Source organism: Lepus europaeus, chromosome 2 (assembly GCF_033115175.1).
Source record: "Lepus europaeus isolate LE1 chromosome 2, mLepTim1.pri, whole genome shotgun sequence".
In the NCBI taxonomy this organism is placed as follows: domain Eukaryota; kingdom Metazoa; phylum Chordata; class Mammalia; order Lagomorpha; family Leporidae; genus Lepus; species Lepus europaeus.
The window spans coordinates 67,623,404-67,648,689 of NC_084828.1; the positions used below are offsets into that span (position 1 = coordinate 67,623,404).

The window sequence follows — 25,286 nt, forward strand, 5'->3', positions numbered from 1 at the left end:
TGAACTATATCTTGCCATTCTCTCCTAGCCTGTATGGTTTCTGATGAGAAGTCCATGGTGAGTCTAATTAGAGATCCTCTGAAAGTAATCCAGCGTTTCTCTCGTGCACATTTTAGAACCTTTCCCTTATGTTTTACTGTGGTGATTTTGATTACAGTGTGTCATGGTGAACATTTTTTTTCTTTCATGTCATATTAAGAGTTCAATGTGTTTCCTGTACTTGGATGTCCCTTTCTTTCTCCAAATTAGGGAAATTTTCCATTATTATTTTACTAAAAAGTCCTTCTAATCCTTTCTCTCTTTGCATGCCTTCAGGAACTTCTAGAACCTCCCCCACAACATGTTGGGTCATATGATAGTATCCTGTAGATTACAAACAGTATTTTTTTTAGTTTTCTAATTTCTTCTTCTTGTGTTTGGTCTGACTGCAAAATTTCCTGTGCTTTATCTTCTAAGTCAGATATTCTTTCTTCTGCTTCACCAATTCAGTTGTTAAGGCTTTCCACTACATTTTTTATTTGTTTTATTGAATTCTTCATTTCCAAGATTTCATTTTGATTTCTCCTTAAGATCTCTATTTCATGGGAGAAATTTTCTTTCATGTCATGTATGGATTTCATTAGTTCTTGCATTTGCTTCTGATTACTTCTGAGTAATCCTACAACCAATTTTTTTAATTCCTTTTCTGGCATTTCTTCCATCTCATTACCTTCACAATCTAGTATTGAAGTGCTGTGTTCTTTTGGGGCATCATGTTGTGTTCCTTATTCTTGTTCTTGAATTGGTGCATTTGTTATTTGGCATTTGTGGAGATTCTTCATTGGTTTCTTCTTTTTTTGTTCTTGTTGTGGTGGCTTTTATCTTTGGACTATGTCTGTTGATTATAGAATGTCTTTTTTCAGGGAATATCTAAAGGTTTATGGTGGGTGTGGCCAAGGAGCCCTGTCAGTTCTCTAGGGTGAAGGTCTGAGGTAACACACCCAGGTTTGATGTGGTAAATCTCCTCTTTTTTTTTATCAGAGGAGAGGTTTGTTCTAGTCTTCTGGCTTAGAGTCAGCTGAGCTCCTCTCCTCAAAGAAGACCAATGCCTGGTGCTAGCCCCAGTGGGTATGTTATTCATCCACTCTGCTACAAGGACCACACAAAGGATCTGTGCAGTCCTCAGTGCAAGCTCAGATTCCCCAGCAATGTCCCTCACCAGGTAACCAGGGAGCCCTGATTGTGTGGTGTTTCACACAATGACTGTCCAAATTCCCAGCCACACCCTGAGTCCTCCCATATAGCTTCAGTGTTTTCAAAGTCCTGGCACACAAGCCTCCCACAGTCTTGAGCACCTAGTCCCTGTCTTTTCTCTCCACTAGACTCAGGAGTCTCCAATTGGCTCATTCCTGGGCATGGACACAAGCTGGCACATCTGTTAAGTATGTCCAAAATGGCATCTGCTGTCTGTTGCTTATAACAGGATGCTGCTGCAAGGTGATCAAGGAGAGAGAAAACATATCCACACTTTGTTTTTTCTCCTCTAGTTTGTCAAGTGCACTATCCCCCCTGGGGCTCTAAGCCAGATTCCCTCTATGCTCTTCCTGCATCTTTTTTACCAGTTGCTTGGGCTGTTTCAGTCTGATTCACCTCACTCTCCAACACTGATGCAGAGGCTCTTGGCTGCTGGGGTCATGAATTGTGCATGTCCTCATCCTCCACATAAGTAACTGTGTTCGGAGCTTCAACCTGTGTGGAATTTCCTCCACTGTTTTTTCCCTAACTCTTCCCTGAGGTTGCACTCTTTACATTTTTTAAAACTATCTTCTCCTAGACTATCTCTGCTTTATTTTGTTCAGTAGAAGCAATTCACTTGGTCCTGTTTATCCTCAAGGGGAGGAGAATTAGACTCTATCCACTGAAGAGAAGAGCTGCAAAAAATTTGTGGGCAAATTAAAGTCACTATTTTTGTCATTTAGAAATGTCTGTACAAAAAATGCAATGTGTGGTTATTTCCTTATTGTGAGCAGTAGACAGAACAAACATCATTCTCGTTTTCTGAATGAGGACACAGAGATACTGACAGCTTTTTTTAATTTTTATAATTTCTTCTTCTTTTATTTGGTATGAGTAAAATTTCCAGAGATTTGTCTTCTAACTCAGTTTATTCTTTCTTCTGCCTCACCAAGTCTGTTATTAATGCTTTCCACTGCATTTTTTATTTGATCTATTGAATTCTTCATTTGTAATATTTCATTTTGATTTCTCTTTAAAGTCTCAATTTCATGGGAGAAATTTTCATTCATGCCATGTGTGGATTTATTTAATTTGTGGATTTGTTTTTGATTACTTCTAAGTAATCCTATGACTAATTTTTTGAATTCTGTTTCTGGCATTTTATCAATCTCTTCATCTTCACATTCTAATATTGAAGTATTGTTGTGTTCTTTTGGGGATGTCATGTTGTTTGCCTTATTCTACTTCTTAAATTTTTGTGTTTATTTTTAGGCAATTGTGGAGATATTTGCTGGTTCCCCATACACTGCCAGTGGCTTTTATCATAAGACTATGCCTCTGTGGCTTAGTGTAGCGTCTGCTCTTTCAGTGAATACCCAGAGGCATGTGCTGGGTGTGGCCAGGGTGCTCTGTTCAGTGCTCCAAGATGAAGGGAGTGTCCAAGGTGACACTCAAGTTAGGCATGGTAAATCTCTTCTTTTTTTTATCAGAAAGGAAGGCTTGATCAGTTCTTTTGGTATAGTCTCACACTCACCTCCTCTCCAAGGTGACCAATGCCTGGATGTAATATTCATCCGCACTGTCATAAGATCTACACGAAGGATCCTTGCAGTCCACAGTGTGAGCAAGGATCCCACACCAATGACCCTCCCCCAGCAATCAGGGATCCCCAAGCATGCTGGGGTCCCTGTTTGTGCTGTGCATCCACACCCTCTATGTAGATCCACAGTTTTCCTGTAAGTTGCATGGAGTTTCCACTGCCGTTTTCTCCCTAACTCTTCCCTGAGATTGTACTCTTTCCTCTTTTTTTTTTTTTTTGACAGGCAGAGTGGATAGTGAGAGAGACAGAGAGAAAGGTCTTCCTTTTTGCCATTGGTTCACCCTCCAATGGCCACCACGGCGGGCGCATCGTGCTGATCTGAAGCCAGGAGCCAGGCGCTTCTCCTGGTCTCCCATGCGGGTGCAGGACCCAAGCACTTGGGCCATCCTCCACTGCCTTCCTGGGCCATAGCAGAGAACTGGCCTAGAAGAGGGGCTAGAATCCGACGCCCCAACTGGGACTAGAACCCGGTGTGCCGGTGCCGCAAGGCGGAGGATTAGCCTGTTGAGCTACGGCGCCAGCTGACTCTTTCCTCTTTTTAAAACTACTTTTCTCTAGACTAGATTCATAAGCCCTCTCTCTCTTCCACCATGTTGGAATGGACAGCTTTAATGATTGCACAACTGATAAGTAACAAAGTCTGCATTTATACCCAAGTCTCCTGACCCTAAGTCTAGTTTTCGTTACTTTAAATAACACATTTTTCTCAACTGGTCTAAACACTTCATATTTGTTTTGTGTCCTAGCACACACTTAGCACAGAGTTAACAGTCAAAAAATAGTAGCTGAACAACTAAATGATTAAAAATTAATAAGAATAATGTTCTTTAACTATGTAGATATCATATGATGTTAAATGAAAAGACAATGTGTTTTTCTGCCTTCAAAAGGTTGCAGTTTACTTGAAAGAGATGGCATAGAGATACACAGCAGACTCATAGAATGGCAGATGTCCTAAACAGCACTCTGGCCTCAGAATCAGCCCTTAAGGCATTTGGATCTGGTGAAGAGCCCATGAGAGTTTTTCAGGCATGGAAAGCCAAGACACTCTGTCAAAAAAAAAAAAATGACCTTAATGAAAGATCTCTGCGAGTGAGATCCCAGTGGAAAGAACGGGCCATCAAAGAAGGAGGTACCTTTCTCTGAAGGGAGGAGAGAACTTCCACTTTGACTATGACCTTGTCTAAATATGATCAGAGTTGGTGAACTCAAAAGGCTTCCATAGCCTTGGCAACTCATGACAAGAGCCTAGGGTGATTACTGATGCCATAAACAAGAGTGTCAATTTGTTAAGTCAACAACAGGAGTCACTGTGCACTTACTCCTCATGTAGGATCTCTGTCCCTAATGTGCTGTACATTGTGATTTAATGCTATAACTAGTACTCCAACAGTATTTTTCACTTTGTATTTCTATGTGGGTGCAAACTGTTGAAATCTTTACTTAATATATACTAAACTGATCTTCTGTATATAAAGAGAATTGAAAATGAATCTTGATATGAATGGAAGGGGAGAGGGAGCGGGAAAGGGGAGGGTTGTGGGTGGAAGGGAAGTTATGGGGGTGGGGGCGGGAAAGCCATTGTAATCCATAAGCTGTACTTTGGAAATTTATATTCATTAAATAAAAGTTAAAAAAAAAGAAAGAAAGAGATGACATATACATGTAAAATAATAATTCAGGATGATAATGTTAAAGGTGGCATGCCTTATGGAGTTACAATGCCAGGGAGAAGTGCCTATCAGGAAGTGTTAAGGTTTTCATTAAGAAGGGTCCCTATGGGTTCACATGGTCAGAAAAAAAGAGATGAAATATTTTATCTTAGACGTGTACATATTTGACTCAAGGGAGGCAATGAAAGAGCTTGCTAAACATAGAAAACAAGCAAACAGTTGTGCATAGGCAAAGTTTCTTGGGGGCATTTAAGGAAACAGCAGTAAATAAGCTTGGCTTAGAGAGGTGGGACTGCATCACAGAAGGGGTGAAGATTGGGAATGGCAGAAAAAGACAGCCTTAAGCAACAAAGTTTGAGGACTTCAATGTTATCCTTTAGGAAATGGGGCAGGGACCCCACTGAACACGGTTTTAGAAAGGAAGTGATAAAGTTCATTGACCAAATATCTATTGGGCACCTGCTGTGCATCAGGTATTCTTCTAGATGCTAGGAATATAGTGGTGAACAAAACAGGGGGTGGCCCTCATGATGTGCACAGTCTGCTAGTTGAAAGCAAATATGAATGCCTTCTAAATGAGTTTCTTATTAAATTATTCTGCTTCCATTAGAAACACCCTTCTTATTTCTGTGGAGAAACTCAAAGCAAGAGAAAGTACAGTTGTCACCCGGAGGGAACCTGCAATTTCATATGAGTCTAGTGTCAGGAAGGGAAGAAAGCAGAATTTAGTAAATATGTTGCCTAAAAACTAGGGGAAAAAGTACTGCTAAATCAACTATCCTACCAAGGTGAGACAATTAGGAAGTTGCTGAAGATTCAAAAGACCTTAAAATAAGGTCCTGCCACACTGGTCCTAAGGATTGCTTTACAACATAGATTTTCACCCAGGGTAATTTTGTCCCCCAAGGGACATTCAAAAGTGTCTGGAGATATTTTTTATTGTCATATGGAGATGAAAATGTGCTACTGGCATCTAGTAGGTGAAGGCCAAGGATGCTTTTATTCATTATGTAGCACAGGACAGGACAATCCTGATAACACAGAATTTTCTGGTCCCAAATGTCAATAATACTGAGGTTGATAAACATGCTTCAAGTATAACTTCCACTTTGCAAAATCAAGATTGTAACAATAGATTATATTTGGAGCAATTTTCTGTCTTGTTTTTGTATGTTCAAAAAAAAAAAGGAATACTACTAAATGAATGGGTGCTTATATCTAAATAAAGCTCATCTTCTTATAATACTCACTGAATTGCTATTGAAAAATCCATATTTCGTCTAGGCAACCCAGAGAGTAATTGTGAAATCATGCAATGACTTGCCTGCCGAGAAGCTGGTAGCATTCACCTTTGCTTGTTTCTTTACAAAAGGAAGCGAGATGGAGCATGTTATGAAAACCACCTTCAAAAGGCTAGGGTTTCATTCCAAATCTTAAAATGTAATGAATTGTATTATTCAGTCATAATTATTAAACTACATATTTTATGCAGGCATCTAATTCTTTCATCCTTACTGAAGGAATATTTTCGAACAAATGTAGAAGGTCATGGAAGATACATGAATATTTTTTAACTACAGGAGGAGAACTTTATAACTCATAACAGACCGTAGGAGTTATCCAGGGAGCCCTCGCTCAAACCAACCAGAACCAATTAGTGTTTGCTGAGTCCCAGCTGCATTCTCAGCACTGTTCTAAGAAAAGACATGAGGCTGACAAGCTCAGTGGCGAGACGAGACAAACCCACACGGAACTATCAGACACCTGACACATTTCAGGTGGTATGGCGCTGCCATAGCTCAAGAGCCTCTTCTTCCCTTGGAGAGAGCCTAGAGTCTTCAATTCACTATGTATTGGCTGCTAGTTATGTAACAAGAGAACAGGCCTCACAAGCGCCAATCTTGAGTATAACAGCTATCCAAGGCATTTATTCATTCAACAGGTAACCACTGGCTGCCTACAGCGTGCCAGGGACTTTTGAGGTGCTGGGATACAGTGATGAACAGGAAGGGCAACTGCCTGTTGCACCACACTTACAATCTTGCCCAATCCTAACCCTATCTCCCATTCCACTGCCCACCAGGCCCCATTCCTTTTGACTCTGCCTCTTGTATTTTTGTCTGCACATGACCCTTAGACCTGATGACAGTGATGTTGCTATTAAGCTCTCCCTCACTAATAACTTAGCTAGTCCTCATGGTCTGTACTTTTCTACTCTGCATACTTTGAGTAAAACATGAGATCCAGTCTGACCCTAACCTTTGGCGGCTCCCTGGGTAGATACAGCTGATGCCTGGCAAGTGGATGATAGACACTGAAGGGCACAAAGGAAAGGAAGCAACTGCCCAGGAAATGCAATGAGATTAATGACTTACAAGTAAGCATATCAGAAATGGATGGCAAACCAACCTGGAAGAGGTCACTAGATGAAGTTAAGAGGAAATGGATCAGAAGATTAGTGGTAACTCAGAATGCGTGGCTCTGAAGTCAAGAAGGGGAGCCCAGAGAGACTCTGCAAAGCGACGAGAAGCCTCTGGTGATTTTTTTCTGTGACAGCAGCTTTTGACTCCGTTGCTGGCCATGCCATGCTTGTCTTCAGGTGCCAGCAGGACAACTCAGTTGCTGTCCATACTACCATGTGCATCCAGGTGCTATAAAGGAAGAAAAGGCAGTGAGTGCTAGGAGTGGAGTCAGGGAAGTCTGCACAAGGAGGCTGGAAGGAAATATTGACTCAGATGGAAGAGACAGGAGATGGGTCTTCAGATTATCGCCTCGAGCAAAGACAGAATCAAATGAATAGAAGTCATGAGAAGACAAGTAGGATGAGTGCTGACAGTGCTTGTTGGAGAGAGACCTGCCAGGTGGACTAGGCAAAGCAGACTCAAGGGGGAGGTGAGCTTATATTAATGCACAGTGATTAAGCCTTTGACTATAATATAAATTAAAAAGTATATTATCTCAAAAAAAAACATAAAAGTGATCAAAATTAGTGGCAATGAATTTGGGCTGTGATATGAACATTAATGAACAGCCACTGTGGCTCTTTTAGTGTGAGGGAAAATAGGAATAAAGCAGAGGCCGTGTGTGTGCTAAGTGATAGCTGCTAGAGCAGGGAGCAGGCGGATCAAACGCTGTCAGTGTGAAGTGGTTCAAATTGCTGACGACCTGAACCAGCCTGAGCACCCATAGACGTGGAGAAGACTCACCAGCACTGTCGGCCTCAATATGGGAGATAAATGAAAGGGCCGCAGAAGACTGTCACACAAGGGCCTGCCAGAGTTTCTTACTTCTGGCAACTACCTAAAATTTTACCAACTGTCCTGATGGTATGGTAGTACTAAGTAATAACAATAATGTTTGTTGCATCCCTCCAGTGTGCCTGGAACTGGAATTGTTGTAAACTAGTAACAATAGCAATATGATCTCATTCAATTCTCCCAACAACACAAATTTTCTGAGTCCCAAAGATGTTAAATATGTAAAACTCTTACCCAAAGTCGTGCAGAAAGCAGAGTCAAATGGAGCCCACACCATCCCCTTCAGATCTTAAGTCCTGCTACCTCCAAGTGTATGTGGCTTGTGCGCCATGTCTTCAGACACTGAACAGATCCCTCCTAGTGGAGAGCTGGCATCACGCCTGTGAAAAGGTTGACATGACAGTCCTGTCTGTATTAATGTCTCCCTTCTCTCCACCAGTGTTTTCCTGGGGAATGCAGTCTCTGAGGCAGGACTCACGTTTCCTCACTTGGCAGTGAATCAGAGAAAGGGACCCTCCCTCCTTCATTACCACTCCCACCACAACACAATTATAATGTAATTCTTCTTGTAGATTCGAATCTACAGAAGCCACATAAAACACTGTTGTCTTGAATTCTGGAGAAGTTTATTCATTATGGCTTTCTCTCCATGTTACATTACAGATTGGGAAAGAACTTCTCATTTTTTCCCACACTACCTCTCATAAGTCAATGTTGTCTTCTTGAGGACTAGTTTACTTTGGGCATTTATTTATTCAGTTGCTTTTCCCCTTTAGGATGAAGTACCTCAGGATAAAAGCTATCAGATGAGTTATTTTTCAGTTTATTTAATGATTATCGCATGTCTGAATATGCACTCAATGATGAGTGATTAGATCTCTCCTCTTTACTGTAATCTTCCTTCCCAGGAGTCTTAAACATTTTCTGGACCACTAACCCTCTGATACCTATTCCTCTTACCCATGCAACCAGCACAGATCCCAAACAATCTGTCTCCAATCTGAACACAGAGTTTTATACCAAGATGAGGATTTTACACCATATATCTTTTTTACGCTGGTCTGAAGGTACATATTCAGCTTATGCTAACCATGAGGATTGATGAGCTTCATTCAAATGTGTTTATCAGTCACTGGTCCGTATTATCTTAAGCAAAACTCCATCAATATCACTACAGTTTCTTAAAAAAAAAAAATTTGTCTGTTTTGAAAGTCAAGGTTACAGCTGGCACCACGGCTCACTAGGCTAGTCCTCCGCCTGTGGCGCCAGCACTCCAGGTTATAGTCCCGGTTGGGGCGCCGGATTCTGTCCGTAGCTCCTCTTCCTGTCCAGCTCTCTGCTGTGGCCCAGGAGTGCAGTGGAGGATGGCCCAAGTCCCTGGGCCCTGCACCCGCATGGGAGACCAAGAGAAACACCTGGCTCCTGGCTTGCTTCTGAATGGGAGCAACAAACTGTGGACTTCTTAAAAAAAAAAAAAAAAAGTCAAGGTTACAGAGAGAGGGGGAGGGACAGGGAGAACCATTTGCTGGTTCACTCCCTACCCTTAGATGGCCACAATGGCCTGGGCTAGATCAGGCCAAGGTGAGGATCTTCACCTGGGGCTCCTACATTGGTGGCAGGGACCCAAGCACTTGGTCCATCTTCTGCTACTTTTCTCAGGCCATTAGCAGGGAGCTGGATCAGAAGTAGAACAGAACCGGTGCCCAAAAGAGATGCCAGTGTTGCAGGAGGTGGCTTTATCTGCTATATCACAGCACCAGGCTCTTACCACAGCTTTTAAACATGACTTGTGCTGCAAATGGATTGATGGAGAGCAATTGCACATTTGTCAAAGAGAATTAGTAGATAAGTCTTGATAAGATAAGCCGATCAATAGATGCTATAGTGATAGAGCAGAAAGCCAAGTGAAAATATTGCTAAAATAAGTCAAATTTCCATGTTCAATTTTACAGGGGAATAAGGCAGTCTTAGATAATGAGGTCTGAGTAACCAGATCACTCAAACAGCAACCTGAACCTATAAATGACTTTAACCTTTGTACTTCGTTGATTAAATAAGCTGAACTGGGAAGGTTAGCAAAAAGTAATTTTACTTTTCCCCATCATGCCTTGTTCAAATGAGCTCTAGTGAGTAATTTCTTCTTGGCCTCTGAAAGAAATTGCAGACAGATTACTTGGCATTTGGGGTGATTTTCATATAATAAATGTCTGCTCCATTTTAACCACAAGAACAGACTTATGTCAATAATTTAAAAGGCTTGTCAAATGTAATGTAACTCACAAAAGTTAATTCAGTCCAGAACTTTCCTCTACGTCTCTCCTGCCACCAGCAAATCTGCCTCTGCTTACAAGGCCAGGACGTGTGAGGCTCTGTGCTTTATGTCTGCAATGGTGGAGAGAGGGCAGGGAGACACCATTGTGAGTCCTGGGCTGGGATCCATCCTCTCCTCCACTCCTAGCTGTTTACTTGGACTCTTCTTTTGGGTTCATGGGGTAGGAAGGAGAGGGGGGAGGCTGCTGGGGAGCGACCTCACTTGCCATACTGGTTGTAACCTGACTTAGGTGCCCTCTGGATGAGGAAAATACAAATGGCCGTATTGACTCCATTGAGTGCTTGGCAGAGTTCTCAGAAATCCTTGACTATCCTAGGGCTGCTGTCCGCTGGATGCAAGCCATGTGTCTCTCCCAGTCTTGCTCTTCCTTCCCTTCTGCAGCCTCAACTTCTGGAGGTCAGCTCCTCTCCGGGGCTCCTTTGTTTCTCTGTGTGCTTCCTGGCTGACATTTCTTTCATGGTACTCTGTTTTGTCTGGGAAAGGATGCAATTTTGGGCTGGCAATATGGCAGAGCAGGTTAAGCTACCACCTGCAGTGCCAGCATCCTGTATGGGTACCACTTTGAGTCCCAGCTGCATCACTTGAGCAGAAGATGGCTCAAGTCCTTGGGCCCCTGCACCCACGTGGGGGACCAAATGAAACTCCTGGCTCCCAGCCCTGGCTTTTGCAGCCATTTGGGGAGTGAATCAGCAGATGGAAAATCTTTGCCTCTCTCTTTCAATCAATTCTGACTTTCAAATAAATAAATAAACCTTTTGTTTAAAAAAAAAAAAAAAGGATGTACTTTTGCCTCCAACTTGAAGGAATTTCTCCTCTTTGTCAGTGTGGCCTTGTCTCTTCTCTAGGCCATTCAGAGCTGCTAGACAACCATGGAGTCCTTATATAGCCTCTTTGGCTGGCATCAAGCACCAATGTCCTTTTCCCAAAACCCAGAACACACAGACCAAGAGCTCCAGGTGGTTCTCTTGAAACTACACTTCACTTGGGCTAAGGGGAGGGGAGGCAGACACACAGGCCTCTGATAAGTCTCTCCAAAGAAATCTTCACCCTGGTTGAACACAACATTTTTTTTTTTTTTGCTTCCACTTCTGACAAAGCTTTGAGGTTAAAAGTGGAGCAGGAACAATAGAATCCTCCCCACACTATCTCACATGCACTTCTAGGTGGTCTAGAATATCACTTTCAAGGTGAAGATGATGTTGCCCTGTAATACTATTCTGAAACTTCGGGACCTCTTCTGAAATGAAAGTTTAAGGAATACCATTTGAAAGTTCTGTTCTACACTGTGCACTGAAAGGCAGAGTGAAAAGAAGGTTAATGAAAATGAAGCAAACAGAAAGTGATGGTTTACCCACAATGATCTTGATGGCAGAGAGTTGGATAGAAAATATAAAAAATCTTTGAAAGCATTATTCAAAGGTGAGGAATTTGGAGGAAAATGGAGAAAGACAAAAGGAACAAAGAAAGGGACAATAAATCAAAGAAACAGAAAAGGCAAGACATGCAAAGTTCTTAACACATTACTGGTTCATAGGAAGAAGCAATCTTGCATTTTATTATTTGTCTCCTTAAATATATGTTGGAACATAATCAGAAACCAAAGTAAGAAATGGATTAGTTGATTATCAATCAATTTGTCTTTGTCTAAGGGTTGTGTGTGTGTGTGCATGCGAATAAAAACATATAATCTAGGCCTTGAATTACATATCTTGATGGATATTGTTATAAATAAAAGCAGGCCCATCATTATCAATTCCAGTGATGGGAGGAGAGAAGTGGGCAGTGCAAAGGAGCAGATAACTACAAAGCTCACTCCACAAGCCACACATTGCATCCTATTTGCTAAATCCCCATCACCCTAGTCTCCCCTCATTGCTTTGTTTCAAATAAATTTGCCTTCTTGCTGTTCTTCCAACACACCAGGATTGCTCTTACCACAGGGCCTTTTCACATGCTGTTCCTTATGCTTTTCCTATGTCATTTCCCTGGCAAATTCTTCCTCCAATCATCCACATGGCTCATAGTCTTATCTAAAGTTTTGTTCAAATGAGGCTTTCCATGAAAATCCCATTGCAAACTGCAGCTCTCCCTACACTTCCTGTTCCCCTTCTGTATTTTTCTCCACAGCACCTTTTAGCATCCAGTATGATTTATTTGTTGTACTCCTTGCCACACAAAAGTAAATCCAATGATTACAGAATTTATTGTGTGAATAGTCTGCCGATCATTCCCATCTCCACCACCTAGAACAGTGATAATGCAGACTATCAATAAGTAAAAATAACTTAATAAGTACATTTTGCATGAAGGATCTTTTTTAAAGTATAAAAAAGGGGAAATTAATAAAGGAAGGATTTGGGGAGAATAGTAGGAGGCTTCCTAAAGAAAGTAGCATCTGGTTAGGACTTGAAAGCTGTGTGGTCTTAGGACCAGAATCTGAGATGTGATGACAGGAGAGAGGCATAGACAGAAGCCACCAGAAGTCTTCTATTCTGGTGGTTACACGTTAGTTCCATGGCTAAGCCTTGGCTCTGATGATGCTTACTGCGCCAAGGCTAACTCAATAAGGCTACCAGAATGGAATGGATGTAGCCTTTATTGTCAGACAGGCTTCAGTTCAGTTCCTTTCTCTGCCAGCTACTAGCTGTGTAATCCAGAGCAGGCCATGTAACTTTTCTAATACTACTTCCTTGTCTTAAAAAACAATGGGAGTAATATGTAGTTCCCAGGGTGGTTGTGAGTATCCAATGTGAAAATTCAGACAGAGCATAGATAAAGCTAAGATACACACAGAGGTCAGGCGTTTGTCCCAGTGGTTAAGACACCTGTGTCCCATGTCAAAATGCATTGATTCAAGTCTTGGCTCTGCTTCTGACTCCAGCTTCCCTGCTGTGAACACCCTGGAAGGCAGCAGCAGGGGGCTCCTGCCACCCCCATGAGAGAGCTAGATTCAGTTGCCAGCTCCCAGGTACAGTCACTGTGGTCATGTGGGGAGTAAACCAGCAGGTGGGAGTTCTCTCTATATCACTATCTGTTTCTTCGTATCATTAATTCATTAATTTTTTATTGAAAGACACACAAATCCTGGGCTGAGAAGGAATGCTATAATCAATGAAGATCCCAGCAAGCAAAATTAATCTAAAAATGAATCAAATCTATTATTGATATTATTTAATTCATTGCAGGAGGGAATAACAACCAAATCAATATTTAGGGTTTTTTTAGTTACCATTTTATCCTTTATCTCACATCAAATTGTTTATCTGCCCCCTTTATTTGGTATGTAGTAGAGTTTTAAATGATCCTTAATAAATAAATTGTTTGAAAAACATTCCAATAATTCTGAAAACTGAACCCATGATAAGGCCCCCAGAATCTCCCTGCCTTTCCTCCCCCTGCAGTCAGCTGCAGTCACTGGGAGACTGGGCAGTGTGCGCTAGAGACTCGATTCTGATCAGCAGTCTCACGGAGCTGACAGAGCTGGCTCGTATAGACCTTTGCTCATCCCCTTCAATAAGCTCATAATTGACTGAGGCTGAATTATGACTTCATTTAACATCCAATGACAGAGGCCAGTGTTGTGGCATATTGGATAAAGCCGCTGCCTGTAACGCCAGCATCCCACATGGATGCCAGTTCAAGTCCCGGCTGCCCCACTTCTGATCCAGCTCTCTGCTAATGGCAGCAAGCAACCGCCTGAGTACTTGGGTCCCTGCCACTCACATGGAGAACCAGATGAATCTCCAGGCTCCTGGCTTAGACCAAGCCCGGCCTTTGCGGCCATCTGGGGAGTAAACAAGTGGATGGAAGATCTCTCTCTCTCTCCCCCTCTCTCTTCCTCTGCCTTTTTTAAAAATCTAGTGATAATATAAAGATATGATTTTCTAACAGCAGTGAGAGTTTTTCAGAGTTAAAATAGAAATAGAATAGGAGATTTCAAATGTCATCTAACCTCATGGTAGTATCTGATTGACATTAGACGTGAAATTTTATAGGAAATAGCTTTCACTTCTAAAGTCCTTATTTTTCTTTTAAAAAAAAAAAAGGTTTATTTATTTATTTTAAAAGGCAGAACTAAAGGGGAGGGGGACAGAGGCAAAGATCCTCCATCTGCTGGTTCACTCCCCAAATGGGAGCAATAGCCAGGACTGGACCAGGCTGAAGCCAGAAGCCTGGAACTCCATCTGGGTCTCCCACATGAGTGGCAGGGGCCCAAGTACTTGGGCTATCTCCCACTGCTTTACAAGGCACCTTAGCAGGGGGTTGGATCAGAAGAAGAGCAGCAGGGACTCGAACTAGCATTCATATGGGATGCCAGTGGCAGCAAAAGTGGCAGCTTAACCTGCTGCACCACAACACCTGCCCCCGAACCACTTCTTTCCTGGAAACAGGATCATTATGGAGTATTTCTGAGTAACATTATTAACTTGCAAGAGTTAATAACAAGAAACATTTTCATTGATAAAGAAGTAAACTACCAGCAAACAAAGCAAGCACCACTCTATCTAATGGGCCTGGCATATTACTTGCCTAAATAATCTGTCATAACCAACTACCAAATATGTAGAGGTTTTTCTGTGTTGTAAAGTACAAATTTAGCCTTGAAATCAAAAAGACACAAAGCAATTAGTGTTATGAACAGGCTGAAACATGTGATCAATATAAATCATTCAAAAACTTAACTAAGGAACATAAAGAAAATTCTTTTAAAACAGTCTACTTGCTGTCAAGAGACAGGCAAATATGTCCTCTTATAGGTTCAGGATCTTCAGGTCAAGTTCTAGAAAGGGGTTCTTTTGCAGACAAAGAAAAAAGAAAAGAAAAGAAAAAAGACTCATAAGAAACAACCAACATTACTGCCACCAGCATGCCACAGTTTGATCCCTGTTCTCCTGCTGCTGTTGATAACTTGGAAATTCACTGTGACTGATAATTCCCCACAGGGCACACTCAGTTCAGCTCAATACACACGACTATAAAGGCCCAGCCCAGGAATGGACAGCTGCCAATCAGGACTACTCCCAACCCACTGTGTAAGTGAGGCCACGTGCAGGGCTCAGTGCTGGCAGTGCGCTCCCCCTGGAAGCTCCCACTTCCCCTCCCCTGCACCTTTCTCCCACTGCATTCCTCAGCAAAGTCTTCCTGGGCCTCTGACATGGCCTTCCTCCCTTACGTATGGGGATGGGGGTATCTGATTCTGTGCTTAATGTCCATCCTATGTGAACTCAAACTGCAGCAGGGCAGTATTCTCAATGCCAAGCACAACACCTGAAAGATACAGGCTCCCAAATGTTGGTCAAATAAATAAAAGGATGTTTGTTGGGAGTGGCAAGAAATGATGATATAGACTTTTAGAGGTCATGTCATGGAATGTGAAGGGGCTTGACCTTGGACCAAGGTGTAAAGAGGGGGGTAAGTGTGGATCTAATTTATCTAGGAACTAATAATTCTCTCGTTGGCTTCAACATTTTTCTATATGATGAATGAAGTCCCATAGTACAAGGATTATTTTTCTAATAACCTATGCAAGTTGGTACAGACCCTTAAGTTAAAGCTTAAAAAACTTCAACTGTAGTCCGATAAAACCGAAATAACCTCACACTCCCTGGGGACAGAAACTAGGTTTCATTGATCCTTTTGTTCCCAGCAGCTGGTGTATTCTCAGCCCCCAACAAACTCCACAGTCCTGCCTGGGAGACAACAGCTACTGTAGCACAGATGTCTGGTTGGGCTCAGACACAGCAACACGAGGCAGCGTGCCAGCCTGAGGTGTGCCCCCTGGGGGATCCCAGGCATCCCTGAACAAGTCAGATGGATCAAATGATGAACAATTCTTCCCTTGCTGTAAGCTGTGAGTGAGGATTTATGTCACATTCTTCTCTGACCTCCAGAGGAAAACATTTAATCAGTCTTTTTAGCACAAATGAAATGCCCAGTCAAATTAGACTTTCTCAGGATTCGTGCGCCTCCTGCCAGGGTTAAATCACGCAGTGCCAGTGAGGGCTGGTGCCCACTGTGGGTGACTGCAGTAGTCTGGAAGCTGTGTTGTTTCCAGGTAAGAGAAATCTTGAAAGGCTGCTGGCAACGGCTTATGAGGCTGAGATTTCCAGGTCATGGTATTACAGTTTAGAAATCGTACCGAGTTCTCGGGTAAAATTTCATTCCAGTTCTTTTTCTTCTTTATGATGAAGGCCATTATTATCATTTCACCGCTGTTAAAACCATTCCTTTGTATTCACCTCCCAAGGCAGTAAATACTTTTGGAGATATTCGGAGTGAGAAGACAAAGGAGGGAGGAGGGGAGGAGAAACCACTTCTCTCTACCAAGGAGAAAGAGCACATCGCATCTCTCATCATCCCAGTGTCCGAAAATTATTTATGCCTAGGTCATTTATTTTCTTCTATGTCTTTTTCATTGTCTCAAAAGCAAAATGGATAACTTAAAAAATACGTTAACAACACAACATTTTAAAAAGAGATAACTAAAGAAATTGCTGTAGAGAGACAAAAATAAACCTGTCTCAATGAGAGAAAGGAAAATCAGACTCATTCTGTGATGGTGAAATAAACTGATCATCCCCAAATCCAGTTGCTTCCAATGCAGAGGCTGTCTGGGCCCTCCTCTAGGGGGCGTAGTACAGCACAGCCTCAGCAATATTCTCACAGCAAGTGAACAGTGGTGGACTGTCCCCCAGCATCCAGGCTATGAGACTGTCACCCAGTGTGGTCCAGGGGGGAAAGGCAGTGCTCAAGGCTATAAGAACAATGATGCAGGGACCAGGAATGTGGTCTCGATGTTCAGTTCAAGCCTTTATCTACAAGTGCATCATATAGCCTTAAGTAGGTGGCCTCGTGCATTTTTTTTTTTCTATCAAATGTTGCTCTTGATGAGTGGTAAAAGACAATGAGCTGGAAGTTACAATTATTGCATAAGAATCTGGTATTGGTGGTTCATTTAGGTGAAAGAGAAGGGGATTGGTAGGTGACTGCCAGCAAGAAGTTACTACCCTATCACAAATCGAATGTGCCACCAAGCTGTTTTTCATTCACCCCTTAAAATTAGCCTCTTTCTGGTATAGCAGTTTTGAATATAGTTTTTTACATGGGCTATCCTGGGGAAAGAGGAACTGGTTACTTTAGATCAATCTCCTTCTACAAAGCCCAAGGGAAATGGGGCAAGTATGAAAGTCATCAGGAGATTCAGGTTGCCTCTTGTTAGGATCTGCTTGTATTATCAACACTGAACGAAATTGCAGATGACCTGCTTAATAGCTTCTAAGATATACTTCTTAGCATTTATCCCATGCCCAGCACTCTTATAAATACTTTAAGTATATGACAATTTTAATCATACCATCAATACCATCTGCAAGATCATAAATGTAGCAGCCAACTAAATAAACCAGAGTTCAGACCAAGGAAATCTGGCTCTAAAATGCATATTTTTAATGGTTAAGCTACATTGCTTTTGCAAATCCTCAAGCGGCTTGCAAATCTGTGCCCTAGCTGGCTTCATGCTGATGTGTCTCCTGCAGTGGCTTCCTAGTAACCAGGGGCTATATAGAAATCTATTTTGTTGGCAGCGTTTGACTACACTGACCCACCATCTAGCACATACTGTTCACTAACAGTATTTGTTGAATCTGACAGGCTCCTATAACACCGTACACCCACAGCTAACTTCTTGTCTCTCTGGCTCCCCCTTTTCAAACTCCTATCTCCTGGCATTCCTTATATGCAAACACAGCTCCTGGTTCTACCCTGGGCCCACTTCTCTTCTCCCTGGACCCACCCTCCATGGTTGTCTCAGCTACTCTGATCTTCACGTACATGCTAATGCCTCATAAACACATACTTGAGGCTGAATTGCACTTCTAAGATTTAAACTTCCAAGGTCAGCTTTCTGCTGGAATTGAATGTCTCATACACCCTAAAATCAATCCATCTAAAATTTAGTTCATTTTATGTCCTCCAGCTGCTTCCAAAACTGCTCCTTCTGTATTTTTCCTGTCTGTATTACCATGCTCTGAAAAGCTTCCCAAGTCAGAAAACTGGAAATCCCTCTCCCCCTACTCCCCACATCTAATCATCCTGCAAGTCCTGTTGAGTTCACTGTTTAAACGGCTTTTAACCCTGTTTCCATCTCTTGCTGCCCGTGGGCCTTCACTGAGGTCCAGGCCACCCTTGGGTTAGAGTGTCTTATAAAGACTTGTTGACTGCATTTGCTCCATGGGCTCTGTGGACTATGGCTCCTTCTTACGTCTCAACCTCACTTGTCCTTTCCCGTTTCACAGAGTCCCTCAGATACTGAACTGTGTCCATTCCCTTCCATCTTTTTTGTTCTCCCTGCTTCCTTGCTTCTTCCTCTCCTTTCCTTTCCTCTTCCTTTTCTCCACTCCCAACTTGTCTTTCTGATTCTGATCATCAATCAGGTCCTGCTTGGTTGTCATTTCTGCTAGGAAGACTTCCTGGGGCTCCCATATCTTGGCTGAGCTCCCCTCCTTTGGAACACAACAATAGATCGAATTTCTCTACCATGACACTTGTCACCTTGTACTATAAGTATGCCTTTACTGTTTGTAAGGTAAGAGAAACAAACTACAATAATGGTTTGTTTTGTTCATTGTGCCTTAATATAAACTAATTCATCCTTAATGCAAGAACCACTCAGGGCCAGGACAATGGGTAGGTGCTCTGTTCTACACACCCAGGAACCCAGGCTACTGGAAGTTTTGTCATCATCAAACTGTGACTTCCCAGTCACCTAGTATGATAGTATCTGCAGAGTAATTAGGAAAGACTGTGGCGGGTCATTTGTGGGAGGTTTTATGGGCCAAGTCTTGAAATGAAAACCACCATGCCCACTCATGTTCCATTATTTAGGACACAGCACATGCCACGCCTCACAGCACAGGAAGCTGGGCAAGGTAGTCTCTCTGTGCCAGAAAGGAGTGGGATTGGTGATCAGCCCAGTCGTCTGCCACACTGACCCCTATTCTTGCTAAACTATAAACTCCATGAAGGCAGGGGTAAAGTTTCTCTTTCTGTTCATTTCAAGCCCAATTCTAGTGTACAGTAGGCACTCAAGAAGTTCTTTTTGTACAAATGATGTTGTGCACACCACTATGCATATCCTGTTTTTAAATTTTCTTTCTTTCCCTCCTCTGCTGCCTATTCCTTTACATCTCTGATGCAGCATCTGATGAGCCAGCCTCCGATGCATGTTACAATATCTGACATATTTTATGGAGCCATTGTGTAGCAAGTGTCTCTTTGGAGTTCATTGGTATGCTGCTTTGCAGAAGCAATTATTGTGATCATATCTGTATGGAAACTACTTGTAGATGTATAAACCATGATGTCAGTTTATTCATTTACCATGTATATATTTTTAAGAGATTTTCTTATCCATGTTATTCCTATCTAAGGTATACCCTTTCCCAGAATTTAGGTGCCTGTGAAGGTAGGATGCCATGCACGAAACATACTAGCGATCATACTCACAGGGGCTTGTTGAGGATATTGGACACAGTAGGCAGCCACCTTCTTCTGAAAACCAAGGAAAATATTCCTTTTAATTACAATTTTTAAAAAGCTCTGAAAATTGACTACTTATACTTTATGATGGTCATAAATACATAATATATTCTCTTCATTTTTTAGTATTTACTGCTACAAAGTTCAGATCAAATGTGGGGCCATATCTACCAAAAATAAGGAGTGTCAGGAAATGCATTTTGTGTACTGTTCCCACTCAATTTCAACAGGACTCAGCAGATTTTTTTCTAACTATGTTTTCCTTGTCCTTATTTCCCCTTTCTCTTCAGTGTTTTTAACTTCTTGTATTGCATATTTATGTAAGCTACCTTAAGTGTGCTTTGGAGAGGAGACAGATTCATAAAATATACCCAAAATTGGTCATTTAAGGAGACATAAACAAGGAGTATAGTTGGATATTTTTCTTCCTCATTAGTCTACCTTGCTTCATCTCCAGATAATTTAAAATGAAGATGAACTATTCTTTCACTGTGGGAAAGAAGGAAAGTAAGAGAGTAGGAAGCAATAGATAGTGTAAAGATGGAGATAATTTTACAAGCTAAGGATGGAAGTAGGTGCATGCATTTGGCATAGCAATTACGTCATTACTTGAGACACCTGCATTCCACATCAGAGTCCCTGAGTTTGAATCCTAGCTCTGCTTCTGATTCCAGCTTCCTGCTAATGTAGATCTCGGGAGGCAGTAGATGATGGCTAAGATAGTTGGATTCCTGCCACCTGTGTGGGAGATGTAATTTGAGATCCTAGCACCTGGCCTGGGACTAGCCCACACTGGGCTGTTGTGGGCATTTGAAGAGTGAACCAGCACTTTGCCTTTCAATTTTTAAAAAATAGGGGGAAAAGGAACTGAAGTAAGTAAGAAACTGTAATTTGGTACATGAAAATATTTTAGACTATTTTTTAAAGATTTTAAAGATTTATTTCTTTATTTGAAAGGCTGAGTTACAGAGAGGCAGAGGGAGAGGGAGAGAGAGAGAGGGAGAGGGAGAGAGAGAGAGGGAGAGAGAGACCTTCTATCTGCTGGTTCACTCCCCAAATGGCCACAACATCCAGAGCTGAGCTGATCCAAAGTCCAAAGCCTGGAGCTTCTTCTGGGTCTCCCATGTGGGTGCAGAGGCCCAAAGACTTAAACCATCTTACACTGCTTTCCCAGGCCATAGCAGAGAACTGGATCAGAAGTGGAGCAGCTGGGATTTGAACCGGTACCCGTATGGGATGCCAGCACTGCAGGTGGTAGCTTTACCTGCTATGCCACAGCTGCAGCCCAAATATTTTATACTATTAATTCACTGTGGTATAAGTTTCATTAGAACAAGGACCTTGTCTTTATTGCTTATTGTAATATCCCAAGCATGTAAAGTCTGGCACATAGTGAACACTAAAAAAATTTACCAAAGTGTGACTACAGCACATTGGGTATTAGGAGAACTGAGTTAATAGAAAAGAAATAATATTGAATATTAGTAGGTAACCACAAGCATAGACCTTTTGGATGCAGTTTCATCATTTATAAAATTATGATGCTGCACTATGAATCCATTAAGATTCTTTCCAGCTCTAATAATCCATGCGCTCGTTAAATCTAATGACATAAATTTGTGAATGTAAATACTTACAGCAATCTGGTGATTTTGTTTTCAAAGTAGGCTATCCAGCTACATCTTCAATGACCCCCATGGACATGCCTTCATCTACCACCTCTCAAAGTGAGTATAGCAAACCTTGCATCCCACAACTCTAATAATCCATGCGCTCGTTAAATCTAATGACATAAATTTGTGAATGTAAATACTTACAGCAATCTGGTGATTTTGTTTTCAAAGTAGGCTATCCAGCTACATCTTCAATGACCCCCATGGACATGCCTTCATCTACCACCTCTCAAAGTGAGTATAGCAAACCTTGCATCCCAAGACTCACAAAAAGACAAAGCATGGATAGTTGTCTGACAAGCAGAGGTTAAGTTGCTGCTTAGAATGCCCCCATCTATATCATAGTACCTGTTGGAGTCCCAGCTCCTCCAGTTCCAATCCAGCTTCTTGCTGGTGCACATCCTGAGAGGCAGCAAATAATGACTCAAGTGTCTGTGTTCCTGCCACCCAGACCTCAATTGAGTTCCAGGCTCCTGGCTTCCAACTGGCACAGCTCTGGAAGTTGCAGGCATTTAGAGAGTGGATGAAAGGCCTGTGTGTCTCTCTGTCATTCAGCTTTGCAAATAAAATGAAAATACATTTTTAAAAAACAAAAGAGACAAAACACAATTTTTACTGTAGTTTCCATAATACTGAGATATGGGCAAAAAAAATTTCTATGTGATCTTGATATTTTGGTTTTGAGTTACTTTATAGTGACTCTATATTGATTTGACAATTCCTGTAATTTTAAAAACAGGAGTTGCTGGTTTGTTATTACACAGTCTCTTTCATTTGTCAAGGGGTTTTAGGGTAATAGGAAAGCAATCTTACAATTTTCCCAGTGATCTGAGATGGTGACAAGAAGAAAGAAAGAAAGCAAATCAGTGACAAGCTGGCATTGAACATAAACTACAGAGCTTTTGCTCTATATTAATATGCCACAGACCAATCCTGCCAGGGAAGCACAGTTTCAATTTCAGATTTCCCCAAAGTCACATAGATTAAAAATTCAGCACATCAAGGCAAAGTTAAATTGCAGCTGTATAAAAAAGTTGGATTCTGAAAAATAATTTTGTCTTTCAGCCAGCAATTCCCACGTGGCTACCCAAGACATCAGCTACTCCAGGACCTCCAGTGAGATAGATGCCGGGAAATGTTAAGTATAACCGTGGGCCCTGCAGAGTCCTCTGGGTCTCATTCATTCATTCCACACATGTATTGAACAGTTACCTTGTGTCTAGTACATAATCAAATGTGCAAATACTGAGAAAAAACATCTACCAAATTTGGAGCATTATTATAGGTTCAGGGTACACATCTCTGAGCAAAAAAGATCTCACTTCCAAATTCTGGAGGAGAGACAGACAAATGGTGGTCAGTGATAGCGGGAAAACAAAGCTAGGAAAGGAGATGGTGAGAATCAAGGGTGAGGGTAGGCTGCCATTATAAATGGACTGGTCTTGGAAAGTCTTGAGAAGCACACCATCTTAGCAAAGAGACAAGCAATGAGGCATAAAGAACAAACTGTAAGGTGCGGGCGTAAAGAGCGAACTAGGAAGAGCATGCATGTCACTAATAAAAATGAGAAGAGGGAGTCCAGTATGAGGCAAAAATGGATTGGTTGTTGCTGTAATTGGCCAACTGGCCAGCAGGTCTGTGAGTGCTGAATGGACACAGGCATGGACAGGGCCTGAAGAGGAAATACTCTGCTTGTGGTGGTAATAAGAAAATGCTCAGTGTGGTGGGCCAGTGACGAGGGAGGTGACTGGAGCAGAGGACAGAACATACTGCCTGCCGGGGATGTAGAGGTTGTAACCTAACAGCGAGGCACTTTGCCATTAAGAGCAAATGTGTCTGTCCTTTTGGAAAGCAATTAAGTTGTACTTTTAAAACCATTAAATGTCTTTTATACCAACCAGCTTTGTCGTCTCACCACGGGGAACTTGTTCTTAGGAAATAAAGAGAGAAAAGGAATATGCATGATACTGCTCTTTGTAACATTATTTATGTGATCTCATTCGGAAACCTCAGGCTCAAAGAGTTGAACTAATCATCGTCTTGAATTCACAACATACTCTTGCATCATAAGTCAATGCACGACTCTATAATTTAACATAGTTCTTTTTTTAAATATGTTAATGATGCAATAGATACATGCGAACTCAGTGCCCAATTACAGGAACTGAAAAGGCAGTGTTCAGAAGGGAGATCATAGGAAGAAATCCACAAATAAATATGTTAAAAATGGGTTGGCAGGTGACAGAAGGATTGCTTCAACAAATGAACCTGTGTATATTTTTTATTTATAAGAAAAAAGCATTAAAATTCACTCTTACCATTCATATTACATAAAAATCTCCATATAGTTTAAAATTTTTATATCAAAAGTAAAATCAGAACACGTAATAAAATAAAAGTGAATTTCCTCCAGGGTTTAGAGTGGGGAAGGTTATAACAGAGACACATAAGCACTAATTGTAAAAAAAAGTTGAAAAATTAGGATAGAATTAAGAAAACTGTGCTCATAAAGATACCTTTAAAAAAGTTTTAAATGAAAGCTATAATCTAGGAGAAAATATTTGCCATACATATAATTCAAAAGAGATCAAGAATATAAAATTAACAAAGAATCAAAATCAACAGTTTACAAAGAATTTCTATGTCTATAACAAAAATATGAAAAGCAATGGAAAATATACAAAAATGCACAACGTAATACATGAATATAAGTGGATGAAAGGAATGTATGCTTAATCCCTCTTCTAATCATAAAATGTAGATGGAGACCAGAAGGAGAAAACCATTTTTCACATTATCAGTTGGCAAAAAGTAAGAAGTCTGATATTGCCAATTGCTGAGCAGGATTTATTCAACATCCTATAAATATATTTTCTTATATATTACTGATGGGAGTATGAATTGTTATCGTTTTCCATCACATTGCACTGTATTTTAAAGCTGGACATGTGTATACCTTAGAGCTCAGAAATTATTTCCATATATATATATATATATATACACCCACAAAAGGTAATAGGTGTATGCAGGAAATATCTACACAAATATTGGGGGAAAATTCTGTTAATAAAAATTATAAACAATCAAAATGGACATGGTTAAAGAGAATAAGTTGTAGAATATTCATAAAATAACAAAGAATAGAGCAATGAAAACTGAGTGGATAACAACCATATAAGAGTATAAATGAATCCTAATAAAATTGTTTTGGGTTAAAACAAGCAGACATCTGGCCAAAGGAGTAGATATCAACAGTAGGTATCTGGCCTAGGAGTTAAGCCTCCAGGTGGGATACCCGGGTCCTGCATTGCAGTGCCTAGATTTGAGTCCTGGCTCACACAGTGGAAAGAAATGATCTGTTTAGTTGGAATATTTTGAACTTTTAGCTTGTTTGGCTCATTTATGTTGTCATTATAATATAAGGTCCCTTCAAAAAATTAGTGGAAAATAGAGTTAAAAGATGTTTATCTTTGGGGGAAAAAAAGAAATCCAGGCAAACATGGGTCTTTGAAAAGTTCCCAGAAATTGTGTATTATGAAAAAACTTTGTATGGATTTCAGCATCATGTGTGCCAGGAATGCCAAAATAAATCTTTGCCATCTTGTATATGCATGTGAGGCAAAGAGGTTACCCAAGTATTTTCTGCCCCAGAAGTTGTGGAACTGAAAGGATTTTTGGTGTATAACTTACACAGTATGCTCTTGTCTTATTAATAATCTCATAATAAATGAACTGGCTGTGGCCCTTCACATTTTTCCTTTTCTCATTTGAAAATTTCATCTCTCCTCAGACATGTCTATCATCCTTATCATAAAAGAGGCTTTAGAAAAGGTGGAACCTAGAAAAGGACCCTAAAGTCCCACAAAGGGTTTTTCCTCTGGCAGTGCAGACACACTTGGTTGCTTATGCAAGGATGAGAAGAGCTCATTAGCCAGTTGTCACTTTTTATCCACAAACTTAGAGGAAGAAGTCCCCAGCAGTACATCGTTCTATTTATAA

At 41.2% G+C, this 25,286-nt stretch overlaps 1 protein-coding gene across 1 annotated transcript in view; it reads left to right on the forward strand.

Annotated features, from left to right (window-relative positions):
- CD96 (CD96 molecule) overlaps window positions 1-25,286 on the forward strand; it is a 116,699-nt gene that overhangs the window by 71,341 nt on the left and 20,072 nt on the right. Inside the window, exons 9-11 of the mRNA XM_062207887.1 lie at window positions 21,279-21,341; window positions 21,462-21,521; window positions 22,353-22,424. Coding sequence (XP_062063871.1) covers window positions 21,279-21,341; window positions 21,462-21,521; window positions 22,353-22,424 — 195 coding nt within the window. The remainder of the gene's footprint in view (window positions 1-21,278; window positions 21,342-21,461; window positions 21,522-22,352; window positions 22,425-25,286) is intronic.